Below are 17,804 nucleotides of genomic sequence, written 5' to 3'. Positions count from 1 at the left end.
TAGCATATGGTGAAACTCCTAGAAGGCCAAGTGATGCAGACTAGTGATTTAATAAATAATAGTTATATATATAGACATATAAAGTAATGACTAATAAAAAAAATTCATTGACTAACCCTACAATGAAATTCGTTTAACTTCAATTCCTAAAACTACCAGATATTATAAAATATTCATTTCTAATAAATTCAATGTACATGCACGACAATCGGACAGTATCATAGTGAACTTACAAGTATAGTATTAAACAAACCTACCTAATATACAAACTCACCTAGATATGCTAGTGATATTTTTAATTGTATATTTTTCTACTACTTTTCTTACTTAGGGTTATTTTCGAAAAGGGAAAAATGAATTAAATCTTCAGCATTATTTTTATTATATCAAATGAACTAAAGAGGGTGATGATATCTGTTTAATTTGATAAGCAGCCTGTCATTTCTGACGTCATCTGGTTGTCGGAAAGGAAATTAAAATACTTATCACGAAGATAAAGTCAGTCTTTTCATAGCTACGTTATAGGTATGTCAACTTCTAAGTAGCCGGTTTCTACCGTAGTAATTTTTTTAAAGATTTAATATAATAACAATTGATGTAAATATTTAAACAGTCTTAAGTGTTTATGTTTTTTAGTATTATTTCATTTCTATTATTAATTGAAATCCGTCTTATAATCTTTTTGCTACATATTGTATATACATATATTCGTATTTTTTCAAAATGTTTTACCATCCATTTCTATACACATATATAAATAAATATGAAGCATAACGAAACCTAATATTTAAAATGAAACATCAAAACTAAAAGTTTAACAGTAGTTTGGTTGATAAAAGTACTCTAATTATTATTGATATTATTAAAATTTACCGTACATAATTTCAATGGATTCCTAGATAGTTTGAAATTAAAAATTGACTATAAAACATTATATATAAAATTATCTGTGCTTATAATTTGCTGTCTTTTATAGTGTATATACCTTAATAAAATGTATTATTTTAATATGGAATATATAATTGTTTTAACTACAAGTTTACTTGTCAAAGTATAAGCATAGAATACATACTACATTGTATAAGTGAAACTAATGGAAGTAACTATTACGATTTTTCAATTTAAAATCTACGAACAGACGTCTGCTCATTATAAGTTAAAAATATGAATAAAGAAAATCTTGTTGCCCATTCAAAGCTCTATTCAAAGCACCATCAGGTAGTCGTTATGTTGCATTAAATTCAGCGAGTAATCTCGCAACGCTGGATTTGAAACACGGAAATGAAAAAAGAAATTCTCAGCTAAAAGATATAATACCGTACGTAATTTCTGGCCCTTACGAAGGAGCTAATTAAGAGACGGTACAAGAAAATTGAAGAGAAACGTTAATAGACGAGTCGTTACGAATTAACTGCTGTTTTAAATTATAAAAATTATCAATGCATTATACCAAGAATATCGTTCGACCATTATTAGTGTAAGTCGCTTTGTGTGAAAGCTGTCTGTAAAATCATGTCTGAAAAAAATATTTATTTGTAGAACATTTCAATAGTTGAAATGTAGAGAATATATTAAATGCGTGCTTTTGAAATTTAACTCCTGGTATTAATAGAATATAGAATGGAGTCATTTTTTTCATATTTTGCTTTTACATACTAACTATGGCTTCTATATTCTGGAAATATATATGTCACACATGTATACTATATTTCAGTGGCTTCGATTAATAAAACTAAATATTATTACAAAATCTGCTTGCAAAATATAATATTATAATATTCCAGATAAAACAGCCATTTTGTATCGTTCAGTGAAACAGCGTCGAATCTCACACATGACACTAAGATCAGAGGTAATATTGGAACAATCGTAGGAAGCTGGATCGCTTCCTTGATCGCCTCGGGTCTAGCGAAATCAGAACCAATATCACTTAATGTGCCTTCGAGCCGATTTTTTCTCTACTACAACTGCACTAATATTGTCCGTGATTTTAATAACGTATGTAAACTATTTTAGTCATTGGTTATCATGAACATGCCGGTTTCAGCAGTACAGTATCAGGAAATAAAAAAATATAACAAAACGTGATAAATTATATTAAATATTACGATTAGTTAAAAAAAAATTAAGATATTCTTATCTATAACTGACTTTACGTAAATGCAATTATGTAAACACTATCTAAGGGAAAGTCGTTAACAACAGCTAGAAACTTTATTTTCTCCTTTACCTTTCATTTTATTAGAATTCTGTAATTTTGCTGGTAAGTTCCACCTTTTTCTTGTTGATCCATTAATTTCTTCCGTTATTATACAACGTTGCAATGTTTTAGAACCCGTTACTTATAAATTATTATTATTATTATTATATCCATTATGTATATTATTATTTAGGTCCAGATTAATTCCTTAATTTTTTTTCTTTTTTTGAGGAATAGAATATGTCAGATTTTGTTTGCTAGAAGATAACTTCCTAACTTGGTGACTGTGAGTGTTCATTCCATAGTAATTGCATTAGGGTTCATCTTTACTTACTTACCGTAAATATACGCTATATCAAATAACTTCATGATCTCATAATTATTCACAGTATAAAAATGTATAACGTACAGAAAAAAATCCCACGAAAATAATAAACAATCCGCGGATTACAATCAGCGTGAAAGAAAACCGCGTGATGAAAATTCGCAATATGTATTTACCCTAATCAAGTCCCCGACCGATGTTGACAGACAACTGTCACCATGGCTGCCGCGGTTTCCAAAAAAATATAAAAATAATAGAGGCTCCCATTAAAATTCTTCGTTACCTTTCACCTAAAACGAAAACAGTTAAATAAAATTTAACTTAAGTCTTAATCAAAATATAATATAAATTAATAACAATAATGACTGATTATTTTTATTTAATTCGTTTTTGCATTTCATTTTTCTTGTATTATACTAGTCATGCGGACTAACATATCATGCGGACTCGGTGGTATAGTGGTTTAGCACACTGTTTTACTTTGGATGGTCGCGGGTTCGATTCTTCGCACTGTACAAATTTGCTTGTATTGGTCTGGTTGTTTTCTATGTTTAATGTATACTTACTAATTTACAAAAAAAAAAAGATTTCTACCAGTTCTCTAATACCCATAACACAAGTCCAACTTAGCTTCAGACTAGATGGCGTTGTGTGATATTATTATTAATTTTATTTTATTTATTTATTTTATTTCGGATCCATCCATATTGTGTTAGTAAACAACATACAAAACTATGTTGGTAACTTATAATATACAGATACACTTAATTCGTATATCTGTGTCCACGCAAAAGCACTGGGTCCACAATGCAACAATATCCAGTGCTTCTGGAGCGGACAATCATTAATAATAGTAATATTATTTTTATAACAAAAGACCAATAAAATGAAGTAGTACTGTAGTAGTTATTGTAGTACTACTGTAAAATATAGATACGTTGGTTAGAAATATTTCATAATATTATTAAAAACAACCGTAGAACATATTAACGGTAAAAGAAGATGAGAGAGAGCATCGGTAATTACGATATCAATGTATATTCAATAAATTTGTCTATTTATTAAAATACTTTGTGATGTCTATATTTTTGCTCATCATATTTTAGTAATAGTTATTTAACTCGGTTACAAACCTCAAAAATAGGTATAGGTTATATTTCTTAGTATTATTACTAATCTTTATATTAAACATCACATAATTAAATTACTAAGAGTTATTAAAAAACCAATTACGTTTCATCTAGAATCAATTAAAAAAAGAAATATGTTTCATAGAAATTATTACTACAATTTATTACTACTTAATTATTACTATAATATTGACAAATAAATTGCCAAAAGTATTATTTTACCTAGTTTAATCAATAGTACAATTACTCTTTGGTATTGCCTTTGTAATTTGTGATGTTTAATTTACAAAAATATAATATGAAACAAACAAATAACAAGATTACATTGAGAAAGAAATAAATAATGTTGCCAGTGCAAAGAAACTTTTTAACGCTCTCTTAAAAGTTTTCCTCGTGCTTAATTACATTTTCATTTATCTTTTCCTTTCATCCGTCCAGTCTGCTGAAACTGGTGCGATTTGTGAAACATGGCTAATAATAAACTACTTACCGCTCTCACTTTCAACTCATGTACATCAACTTGGCGACCGACCGCCGAACTCCTTTGATATTTATATTATTTTTAAATTTATATTTTTCTTTTATAAGTGTTCTTTTTTATATACTTCACTTTATTGTATTATTCTATTATATATTGCCTTTTGGATAGTTTGCAATTGTATTTAAATATATTTTACATCATATTCTATATGTGTTTTCATCATTTAGACACCCAGACATACAGTCCACCGATCCATTACAGTTATATATTTAGTAAATTCTTCAACATTTATATGTGACATTTAATTTATGAATCCAGTACGGTATAACTTTTTAATTAATAATAATAAACACCTAGTACAAATGACATAACATCCTGTAGTCTCTAATTAAACAGAGCCTACACTATGTTATTAAAGCACTGCTATTTGCCTAAGTCATTAAAACTCTTATCTATAATATAGGCACGGCCTAATAGATACTGGTGGTCTATTGTCTATAATGTTAGTATATCCATTTTTATTTATTTTGTATTGATTAATAATTAGTGCGTACAATTAAAATCTATTAATTTAGTTCAGTTTATTTATATCTTCTTTATGATACAAATATTAATGCCTTGTATTAAGGATATAATTGGTAGGTAAAAAATTGAACACTTTCTAGCAGAAATTCAACAATTCCAATAACATTTTTTTAAAGATTCCAATACGAGTTGCATTAATATTATCTATGTAATAAATATTACGGTGTAGTTTAAGAAAATTTGAATGTTAATTTGGTATTAAATAAAGTTATTATTCTATTAACTAGACCTGATAAGAAAAATAATTGTAATACAGACAAATTATTTTTCTTATCTTCAATCAAGTATATATTAAAATATAGTTTCAAATTTGTCTATTATGTAGCAACAGGTTTTTTATTTAGATCTTTTAATACCGGCAAAGATATTATTCTACTACAAAATAAATACATCGATAATAATAAAGGATAGTATTACTCCAATACGGAATTAAATTCTTTTGATTAAATAAAGCAATCATAAAATATTTTTAGCATTATTTTCAGTAGACTAAATATATATTTCTTAAGTTAAGTTTTTCTTTATTTAACTTTTCATGAAATAGTAATATGATAGGTTATATTAACTTATGAAAGGGGTAGTACTCCATAAGCTCTTACTCCCTCTTTCTTTTATTTTATACAGTAAACAAAAGAACTAATTTCTAATAATAAAAGTTATTCAACTTCTTCAAAGTAAGAACGCAAAACAACAATTTAAAAATCAACACAATCTCAATTAAAAACAACGATTACATTTCTACTTGGGAAGCGCCTTATCACAAAGCCCAGTGAGGGAGGGATTGTCTGTCGAATTGATACTGACGTACACGAAGCACCTGGCACTTTTCAACGAAATTAAAAAAGTTTCACTTACACAAGAACTTTGTAGGTCTCGTTCATTTAAATGCTAAGGGATTCTGTTAGTATTCATTGTGAGTTTTGTCATTTATAAAAAAGTTCCCTCTCTTCTCGCCGATGGATATCTGCATTTGCATATTTGACACATCAATTATTCAATTTCGTGTTGTTTTTGTTGTAAGCTTCGTATTGTGGCGTATTGTTTAGTACTCCACCACGTGAATAACTACCCCTCTAGGATAACAGTCGTCAATAAAAATAATATACCATATCTTATTATTATATTTTATAATATATGAATAAATTTTAATCTAAGCTAGTGTTAATAAACTATAAATTGCTTAAATAAAACAAACAAATAATTTTAATTTATAATATTATTGTAAAAGTAATAACAACCGACACCAATAATAAATAAAAGTTACAAGATATCTATTTGAAAACAAGCATTAAAAATAAATAATAATAAGGATATTTATTCTACGATTTATTATAAAGTAATACATTTTTTTTTTCTTCGATTATTTCGTAGCATTTTTGTTGCGAGAGACGTTAAAGATTTTTTGCCTATAAAATAATTGTCACTTCACTTGTATTATCTCAGTCCTTTAATTGTTTATTACAAATGGATTTCTTAGCTATTTGCTTTTATATATTGGCCATTAGATGGCGTTGTTCATTTTCTACAAAGTGCTTATACGATATTAGTTTTTTATTCATAATTGTATATAGGAAATACGCCATTTAACCGGATATAAAGAATATATTGATGGACGGACAGTGGAAGCGACTTCATTTTATTTCTATCTACAGTTTAAGTAATTGGAATATTAAAATAAAAATTTTGAAAACTAATACAATTAGAGATCTAAAAAAATGATTATTTTTTCATATCCCTAATTTGTCACTATTAATAATAGTTTTTTTAATTCCTAGTTGTTTAGATTGAGTCAGCTCATGATGCCTAGTTATTCAGCCTGAGTCAGAATTAAAATTAAATGTGGTCTAAGGAGTGTTTTGATCTATCCAGTCTAAGAATTCGACGACGTTCGTATACACGCCAGGAATGTTGGGGCGAGCGCAGCCCGTGCCAAATGACACCACCCCTAATTGCTCACCGGTTGCTTCGTCGACAGCTGGACCACCGGAGTCACCCTAGATTAATTTAATTATAAAATGCTTTCATAAAATACAATTATATTAATTTAAAGTTTTTAGTAAGTTTTAATGACATTTACACGATACGATTTTTTCCAACTATTCATGTGTAAATTATTAAAGATTATTAATGATTTTGGGATACACATGTTAAAATAAATAATAGAATAATTAAAGTCACTTGTTAGGAACCTTGATAACAAACAGTTTTTTTTAAATAATTATAAACACGCTACCTAATACCAATTGAAATAAAAATATGAATATATCAAACACACTGATTCGGTAGATATTTAATTTATTTACATATAATATAAATGGATAAATTGAAGTTTGATGATCGCAATTTCTTTTCAGATAAAAGCGTAGACATCAATGACAAGTATTAGTAATAAATAGCAGAGAAAAAATATAATAAATTACCTGACAGGAATCCTTGCCTCCTTCTTCGTATCCGGCACAGAACATACGCGGTGTGATACTGTTTGAATACGTTTCGTTACAAGACTGCAGAGAGACCACTGGTACTGTCACTACCATCAAAGTATCTGAGCTAGAACCTCCCTCCTAAAATATTACGATATGTTTATATCAATAAAGTAACTTAATACTCAACAATTGTAAGAACAACACATTAAATCCATGTCATCTGTACAAATAATAAGAATAAATGTAAACATCCATAAAAAAATAAACCATTAAAACTAAACATGCAAATACTCGTATGAACTGAAATTAAAAATATTTCAATGAACTTTTGCAGGAGAGATTCGAGGGTCAAAAATATATTTTATAAAGTATGTTTTGACTATATACCTATAAATGGTCATTTAAAACCAAATTACCGTTAATAAGTATATTGAATATAAATGAAAATACTTACAGAAGTAGCACCCCATCCTGTTACAACAACATTCTTTCCTTCGTCTACAGTCGTGCCGGCTGCTGGCAATTCAACGGCTCTTGTGGTAACGCCATCCAAAGTCATACTTCTCACCATTCTGATTATACCAATATCATTGTCACTAGTTAGTGGGTCATAATTGGGATGTATGGTGTACAAGAACGTAGTATATCTGGTGCCACCACTACTTGCAGATGTACTACCTGCTCTAACTCGCACTCTTGAGACACTAGAATAAGCAAACATACATTTTATAAATGTTACTTTTAAGGCTTATGCTAATTCAATAAAATCATAGAAATTAATATCTTAACAACACTTGATAATTACATTTATTCAGTCCATCTTTACATCATCTTTACGTTTGTTTATCATAGCTATTAAGTCTATAATATTTACATCAATACAAGAACCACAATCAATTAGGTGGGTCATTTATAGTTATAATTTATATTTATGTTTATAATATATATTTATACATTAGTAATATTTCAATTAATTTATTAATATTAATATATATTAACGAAATACACAACTAATCTTTTCTCAAAAGCCTCTCTGCTGTTAGATGAGAACAGCATAATGATTGGTTAGGTAGAGTTTTTGAGATTATTACGAACTTAGAGACAGAAGCGGCAGGGGACTTTATTTTATAATATGTATAAATATAAAACTACTATTAAATAATAAAAAAATCTACCCTGTTAGACAATGTGCGGCTGTTAACACATATTTCTCACTAAGTATGCTGCCTCCACAAGCATATGACAGAACTCCTCTTAATACCTCCACATACACTTGATATGGGTAAGATGTTATATTAGTCTCTGTACCACCTACTATCTTCCCGTCGTTATTCCATTTATTCTTTCTTCCATGTCGTTTAGCTAAAACACCTGTAATTAAATCACGTTTTACATAACAATGGCATGTTTTATATATGTCAATTGCAAGTAGTTTGGCAAGTAGCAGCTTTGTAAAGTTCTTTGCATCTGTTTTTTTCTTCTGGAAGAAAATTTACACAGAGTAGACTAAGTAATATAATATTTTTGTTTATATTTTTCTCTTTTTAGAAGTTATTCCCGTATTTTTATTTTTAAAAATAAAATATTAATATCCAAGAAATAGTTACCGTTTGTAGCCCCATAAATAACTACACAGAGTAAGAATATTTTCAACATGTCTCCTCACTTGTTCAAAGAACGTCTATGTTAATTTCTTTTCAGTTACATCTTTAAATACTTGCAACTGTAGTCGTCTAATTATTTTGTTTTCTAATTTTCTATGATTACTCGTGTTTGCACAGATACTATAATTATAGGGGTACATTATCACTACGACAATTTTCAAGGTACCTTGCAGGTACAGTGTCATTATAATTATAGTTCTATTTACATATGTATCAATAATCTATACTTAGCACCCGGTAGAGATATTTTCAGATTATTCCATATTTAAATCAACTGATACCCTCATTTTTATAATACATGTATAATCAGAAAATATTTCTCTTAGGAATGCCTTATTTCGTACTATTACTACAATACAAGATTTGTATGTTTGTTTTTAAAGCATAAACACAAAAAAGACTTAATACATTTAAAAAAACAAATTATACTATGTAATATTAATTTATCTGTGACTATAGTGAGCTACGAGTACTATGCAAACGAATAACACTAAATTAAAAACCTACTTACTTTTTAATTAACAACACAAATATGAACATCCTTTTCAAATGAATATGTTGTAACCGAATATGCCCACTCAGAGTACAATATAGAAATGCATGTTCAAACTAAACTAAGTTCTTAAAATTCGAGAGCTTTTAGCAGGCTCTCACATTTGTAATACAAATACTGTTTTATACTCATGCATTATAAAGAATAATTTATATTGTTCATAAATTCATTTTATTAAGAAACTTACAATATAAACTATACAGAACCCTATACAAAATCCTATTCAATATACTTTTTAAATGTATTCTATATAAATAAGAAATCAGAACGTAATAAACCACTAGACGTAACGTGTAATACGTTATTTTTTTTGCTAGTTTAGAAGAAAATACAAAAGTAAAAACACTGATTAGAAACTCAGGCAGATTTTATACAAATTCGTATAAGTGGATTCCTATTCATCATCACATCAGTAAACCGCAAATCTTCTGCTAACTGTGTTTCAGCTGGAGTATGAGACAGGGGAGTGAAGTTACAGATGAAATATTACGTCTAGTTCTTCGAAAAGGTGTGACATGATGAAGTAACATCTATGGTGTACTTCATGATTTAGGCAACGGTTGCCACTTCACTTGTCTGGTATTCGAGTCTAAAAAAAGCTGTTTACTCATAACCTACAAATAATTACTACCATCCAGTACTGTTGTCACATTAATCGCATTAGAATGTACTTATATTCTTTTATATATTTTATTGGGTTATGTATTATATCGCAGAAGTCAATTTTACTTACTTCAATGTATCCTTATACGAAAACTAATACCTTCAGTTTTAGCTTAATACAGGCATGCATACATGTGCCAAGAAAATATTTTTTTACCAAATTTAATTTTATTAGCGTTGGGAATGTATTGGCCATTAATTTATGTTCTACACCGGACAACGGCTGAATTAATGTAACATAAAATGTGTTTTTGGCTTAATGCCGATATTAAATGAATTATTTATTGTGGGCTACTCTAATAGGGGTCCCATATTGGTGTTTATCGGGTCGAACTTTTTATTACTTATTCTATATTGTTCTATAAATGGGTAACGTTGATCAAAAATCTGTTGAAATTCTTATTTGAGATAATATTTATAAATTCAACATAGGTGTTTGTTTATAAATGATTTATGAGTCTATCTAGTAGTTTATTAGTGTATAAAAAGATAATGTTCGAGATAATACAACCAATAAACCGCTAGATATTGCTATTAATTTTTATATCCTCCTCTATCTATACAAGTAATACTAATTTTGCAACCATTATTTTTTCTTACATAGTGTATATTTTTTTAAGTATAGCCCACAAGAACCCTATCAAATTTCAAACTTACAATATTTATATCTCTATCTGGGTGGCCATTGACATGGGTGAAACCGCGGGCACAGTTAATATATAATAAGAAATTATATATCAGTTGTGCCCGCGGTTTCACCCACGTGAAATATATAGTCTATATGTTATTATAATGTATAATCTATATTACTGTAAAGTTTCATCAAAATCCGTTCAGTTATTTTTAAACTAAACATTACCAATTATTACATAAACCATAAATTATAGTAGGGTTAATTAAAATACATCTTAAATTTTCAATGTTAGGTATATGATTAAAAAATACCCTTGTAATATAAATTTTGAAACTTAATATTGCACATTTTCACAGATCAAAACAATTATTTACTCTATTTTGAATTCAGTCTGTTGTTTTAGCAAAGGCCGCACAGTAAGTAACTAACTTTGTGATTCCACGGGCGTCAAGTTGCTGCTTCTGACGGCTATAGAAGCTTAACTCTTTCGCCATGTAAAACAATGGAGGCGAACAAATTATAAGCACTAAACAATAATTATTGGTTTTATTCAACTATGTGAACAATAGAACAACACAGTACAGCTACAAAATATGGAATATTAATTAATACTTTGTTTTATTTATTCTTCATTTTATGATAATTAAAAGATTGTATTCTATACAGGATTTCAGTATTCGGTACATTACTTTTCTCCCGTGATTTCGATATGAAACACTCATCATCCTCCTGTCAATTCCCTGTCCTATTCCAACGAGGATCGAAATTACAACGGGCTTAAGCCAATGTTCGAACCCCCAGCAAGGCCATAAGACTAAAGTGGTATCTGTCAGGCAGGAGTTAGCCCATCCGCGTATTAAGTCACGCAATATCGCGGGTCTACAGTGCCCTCCACACTTTCTGATATTTCTTTCGGTGAAACTATAAAGGCCATCTGGGGCCACAGCATTAGAATGGTTCGAAGAATAATATAGCGTACTATCTACGCTGATCAAGAGGCTGAGTATTAATTTTTCCCTTACATTGTTATAATCTCTTTTATTTCGTTCCCATACTCCTCCGAAACGGCTTGACCGATTCTCATGAAATTTTGTGAGCGTATTGAGTAGGTCTGAGAATCGGTCAACATCTATTTTTCATCCCCCTAAATGTTAGGGGTAGTCAACCCCTAAACTTTTTTTTTATTTTAAAGCAAAACAACGTTTGCCGGGACAGCTAGTTATGTATATTATTACACACATCATTTTAGGAGTATGGGAGCGTATTGTAATTAAATATATTTTCGTGTAGAATGAATATTGGGATATAAATATATGTATAATCTTTCTACAAATCTATTCATCACCAGTGTGATTTACAAATACAAGTACAAATAATGTATAGATTTTATATGTTTGAATATGATTATTTGAATTTAATAGTACAGTGTTTTCATTAATAAAAAATAAACTAATAAGTAGGTACCTAATAACGATATAAAAAGATTTAAGACATAAAGTTTACGCATTAAGCTGAATGTCCATGAAGTAATATAGAAATAATAATGCACACAGAATAGTGTTAAATACTAATATACACTGAAGTATCTAGTTCATATTAGATATATTCGATTTTCGATTATAGTGTATATTAATACGTTACGAACCATATTAACTGCTGACAGTGTTATATACCTTGAAACTTGATGGATGATAAGAGATCACGCAAGCATCATGCGGGTTACAATAGATTATAACAGGTTATGATACAACCCGTCTATTATTTATTAACGTAAATAAATATTACACGCATATATCAAATGCGACAGTCTCGGTGGTCTCGCGATGTAGCATACCGCCTTACTTCCGATGGTTGCGGGTTCGATTCCTCCCGTCATGCCAAAATTACTAGTCATGAGTAGGTATGTAGTTTCGTATTGGCCAGTATTTTTTATGTATTTACAAAACATAGTTTATACTGTGTTTTAATAGGTATCTGCTTAGCTTGAGACTAGACGGCGCTGTGCGAATTGTACGAAAAAAGTGTATAGTTTACCACAACGTCGACAATTACTAATATTTCTAACTACATATAATAAGTGTAATATATAATTTATAAATGAACACTAAAGGTAAAGCTAATATTAATATTATGATTCTTTCATTCTTATATTTTATTTATTACTTTGTTATTATTTTGCTTAATTTTACCATTAGCATGTGTGAGACGATACTGGACGTGTTATGTTCTTTAATGATAAAACCCATTAATGATCAAATTCCGACCGTTATTGAATCTAAACGCATATTGTGACACGAGTTTGCCTCTGAACGTGGCATCATCAGGCAATAAATAGAGTCTATAAGTTGAAATGCTTGACAGTTGACTGTTCAGCTACCAGACTACAATTGAATACAAATCCATTTTTTTTAAATTGTTTTGTTTTATTAAATAATTGTATTTTAAATTGTAGGTCATTTTAAATTATTAAATTGTTGTATTTTAAATTGTAGGTCATTTTAGCCGCTTATGAACGTAAAATTTATACATTCTAATTTTAATTTTTTCCCTTTCAATTGAATTTTTTTTAAAGCCAGTTATTAAAACAGGCTTTCTTAAAGTTATAATAAATTAAATAGAAATGTACCTCATATTTTTCACGACACTTTGTTATCGATTGCTTGTTGGATATCTAAATGTAGGACTTCTTATCTGTACTTAATGTTATAATTATAATAACGGATTTAGTATAAAATAACGGATTTAGTACCGTAGTTAATACATCTGTCGTTATTTTTTAACTTTCGTGTTTAGTACACGTTTACTATAATTAATATTTTATATGTATTAGCCTTATTTTTTATGTTTAATTAATTTTAATGAGTAAACTCTCATATATCATTAATTATTATATAAGGCTATATATAAGGCATATAGTCTCAAGATGAATTTCAATTTAACTCAAAAACCAAAGTACTACGGACATACCGTTATAAAGCGATACCTGTGATACTACATATACGTTGCTAATCCAGAAGACTTAAAAGCCATGCCAATTATCCAGTAATTTTAATTTTTATAATGTAAAAGTTCAACCTCTTCTATTATATAAAAGACATGTACATCAGGAACAGTATTGTGAACATGATCATGTTGAACTTCCTCCATAATAGCGTATCGTGAAGCGATAGCTTCTACAAGGGGTAGAACTTGTTAAGTTTAATTGTTTCTTGTTTGCCCAACTTCGTGTGGCGTTGACAATGTTGCATAAGGGACAGCTCCAACTAAAGTATAGATGCAGAATGCATTACATATTTCCATAAATTTTGTATTTATTATTAATATCATAGCTTCGCCAATTGATTTACCAAGAGCAGTGGTATAGACATTAAAATTAGGAGATTAAAATACTAATAATAAAAACAACTTTAAGAGTCAATTAATATATCTAATAACCTGGTAAAGGAAAGACGTTGTTGTGTGTTGTAGTCTCGCTTTGTGGCATATTTGTATTTCAATATACTCTGGTAGTCATTTTACAACCGGACTTAAACTATGACTTTTTTATGAGCTCTTGATGTTAGTAGTTATATAAAAACAAATCTAACGTAAATAATCGGGAAATCATTTTAAAATAGTGTTTAAAATATACATTAATTATAATTAATTATATACGACATTGATAGCCGCAGTAACTTTTACTACCCCGTTTGGGTTTTCAGTTGTGAATGTTATTATTCTAATAAGAAAGCCCAAAACTTCTCTAACTCTTACCACGTAACGTTATGTCTCTATGTATAACTTATCGTATGTATTATGGGGAGTGAATGTATGAATTCTATCTGAATTCTATTGCAGTACAACTCGCCACGAATTAAAATTCCATCCCGACAATTTGGATGAGTGACGGCTCTCTGTAGTTTTCAAACTTTTTACCACTCACATACTGTAGAATCTACTCTTTTTTTTCTTGTAGCATATTTAGCAGAAAAATATTTCAAAACTGATACGATATTGCAAGAAAAGCATATATTTTCATATAATATTAATAATATTCAATTAGGTAAAGTTTCGAGTACCACAGTATTAATAACCACAGTATTATAATTAAACGAAACAATTAAGATACATACACTAAGTAAATTGTAACATTAATGTAATGAGATATTATTTGTACATTACTAAGGAGCGAATAAATATTTGAACTACCCTTGAAATACATTGTCAATTAATCAGACAACATTATGTCAACATTTCAAACCTGTATCTAAGATAGTAATATAATAACATTAGATTATTGTACCATGTAAATTGTGTAAACAGTTGAGTTCATTGCGTAGTAGCGACGATTTTTTTTTATAAAATTTGTAATATGAAACAAGCTGAAAGTCTAAAAGATCTCGTTTAAAATCTAATACTACTTCCATAAAGTTTGTCTAAAATCTTCTGCTCTTATTTCAAAAGAATAGCAGCTTGCTTTGTAAGATGGATTCGGATAGGGTGAGTTTTCGAAGGGCATTCCAATTGTGTTAAATATCTGCAATCACGGGATTACGAGGCAGACCTTAATCTTCTGGAATGGCAACTTATGTTGATGTTCATGATAAAATAGATGACGGTTAACACATACCATCAGGTGGACTTCTTGTTGTTTGCCATTCTATTAACATATAAAAAGCTATGTCTAAATATAACACACTAAGTATAAAAATAGTCGATATTTAAATAAATGGTATGACTAACAAGATATGCCTAACAGCGGTTAACATATGTGGAGAGATTGTAAGATCATTAATTTAAAGCACATTTTAATGACTCAACATCTCGGAAATCAGCCGTCATACTGATAATATCTATTTTGTTAGATAAAATACTTTTAATTAGGTGTCAGTATTTTGTCAGATATGTCAGCAAACAACAACGGATTTCCGTCATATTATATTTATTAATGAATACGTTCAATACGTTGGTAAGTTGAAGTACTATAAGTAGTTTGTTCTCTTATTATTTAAATATAAGAAAATGTAAATGAATCGATCGAAACATTTGTCTTTAGTTATTAATGTGGAAATTAAGCTGAGTACGCAATTGTAGTACATGTTATTAATTTAAATATACAATAAATATTTTTTTACAGAAGGCTCGCGTCATGGAAACCATGATTGTGGAAACCCAGCATACGGCTCAACTGTTTCCTATACCTTAATATAGGAAACAGTTGAGCCGTATGCTGGGTAACAGTATATCACAAAATGAAAGACCTTATAATTTGACTGCTATATCTCACCTTAAACACAGTTTATAAAGCAAGTTATTTGATAGAAATAGGTGAGATAAGATAACTTTAACATAACCTAAAGAAACGACTTTATACGAAGTCTACCTTGAAATGATCGCCCTGTCGTGGTGTACATACAGGTAGCTTATTAATTAATATTAATATTCTTTCTAATATATCTTACCATACTGACTTTATCTGCGCTCTAGCATATAAAATAGATACCATGACTTTGAACAGAAATTAACATTTTAGAAGTTTACTTGAACTTCGATTCTTGAAACCTGGAAAGACCGGTCGTTTCACCACCTGTTACCACCGCACAACAATTTAAAAGATGTTTTTTATTGTTATTTTTATTATGATAGCTGTCGGTAATATCATGATTTTGTTTTCAATATTATATTTATACTACTGATCCGTTCTCGCTCTGCACTAGCTTTTCAACGAATTTACACTTAAACTTCTTCACTCTGAATGTTAGTTAAAAACCGCATGAAAATCTATTCTGTTCTTTCTTAGATTATCACGAAAATACTGACAGATGCAGCCGGGGACTTTGTTTTATAATATATATAAACAAAATATTTACATTACACGCATATTATTAATATTGTTATTAATAATATAGAAAATATTAGTTCCTTGTGTTCGATTATATAAATTGGTCACACAGTAAAATGTAATATTAGAAGGTTAAAATTTTCCAGATTTAACAGGTCTCTACACGAATAATTTTATGATACTCAAACAATTTAAAGTTTTGCACCCGGGTGAAGTTGGGGTGGTCACTAGTATTTAGATAAAGTTATATATTTCAGAATGTAAATTAATTGACGGAGTACAATATTCTATTTATTCTATTTTACAAAATTATTCTTTCACTATTACCGTTAATTACTCTCGTATTCATATTTTACGCCCAATATTTCTATATTTTCATTTTCCCATCATTGCCCTACCTCTTGTCGGGCAATGATCTAAGGGCTTTACCCATGGAATCTCTTCTAAATGCAACCGACGGCTCACTGTTTACGCTCGATAAGCTCGGAATAACTCGAAAACAGCCACATGGAAAACCACAAAGCATTATCTAACTTACGATACCCACTGCTTCCATACCTCCATTGAAATTATGTGTGAACTCAGTAAGCACTTTGATACGAAACATAATACAAGTAATATATCTGACAGCGTCGTTAGTGGTAACTACTAGGACTTACGTCGTGTACGATAAGTCGTGAGTTCGAATCTCTCTGAGACAAAAATCGTTTTATCAACTTAAATTTCGAAGGTAATGGAAACACTGGTAACAAATAAACGCCGATAATGAAGGCACGGTGACTCAACTCCTACTACATCAGATTTTGATTATTATATTTATCATTGCTAAATTAGCAACATAATAGGCTAGTCAATTGTTCATCAGCAATTCCTCTAACTAACCCATCTGGGATAATAATAGTGCCGATATATAATATATGTATTTGATTTCTTTTTCAGTTGCTATGGAAAATCTGTTTTGACTAAGACTGACAGACTATATTCGTTTGTAAACTACTATATTTTTAAGAAAATAAATAGTACTGGTAATTAAAACTCAGGAGTAGAAAATTCGAGTAGAAAATTATATTCTGCAGGCAACGGTGTTTACTTAAATCAAATAATTACCTAAACTTCAATGGTTTCTGTACTTCTGCGAAATTCCCTAGTCTAACTTTGTTTACTTACGCTTTGCATAGCATAACAGTTGAAACTACAAGGATATCATTCGATATAATCAGCCGCATGCAAATCAAATCGGTACACGAAAACCGATTAATTGGTTCAATTGTCTGAATCAGTTTGACATCGCACGAACAATCTGTAGACAAAGTTTGTAGGTA

General features: G+C 29.4%; 1 protein-coding gene across 1 annotated transcript; it reads right to left on the bottom strand.

The window, feature by feature from the left end:
• Positions 1-6,565: 6,565 nt before the first annotated feature.
• LOC131854761 (trypsin-1-like) lies at positions 6,566-17,038 on the bottom strand. The gene is made up of 8 exons (XM_059205901.1): positions 17,017-17,038; positions 16,103-16,148; positions 8,915-8,931; positions 8,755-8,808; positions 8,323-8,518; positions 7,602-7,851; positions 7,142-7,285; positions 6,566-6,715 (listed from the first exon to the last, which is right to left on the bottom strand). The coding sequence occupies exons 1-8, from the start codon at positions 17,036-17,038 to the stop codon at positions 6,566-6,568; spliced, it is 879 nt and encodes a 292-aa protein (XP_059061884.1).
• Positions 17,039-17,804: the final 766 nt, after the last annotated feature.

The sequence above is a fragment of the Achroia grisella genome, unplaced genomic scaffold, assembly GCF_030625045.1.
Source record: "Achroia grisella isolate CSIRO2021 unplaced genomic scaffold, CSIRO_AGI_Agris_v1 utg1245, whole genome shotgun sequence".
In the NCBI taxonomy this organism is placed as follows: Eukaryota; Metazoa; Arthropoda; class Insecta; order Lepidoptera; family Pyralidae; genus Achroia; species Achroia grisella.
Note: the sequence above shows the minus strand (reverse complement) of the source record. Positions and strands in the feature narration are given on the sequence as shown.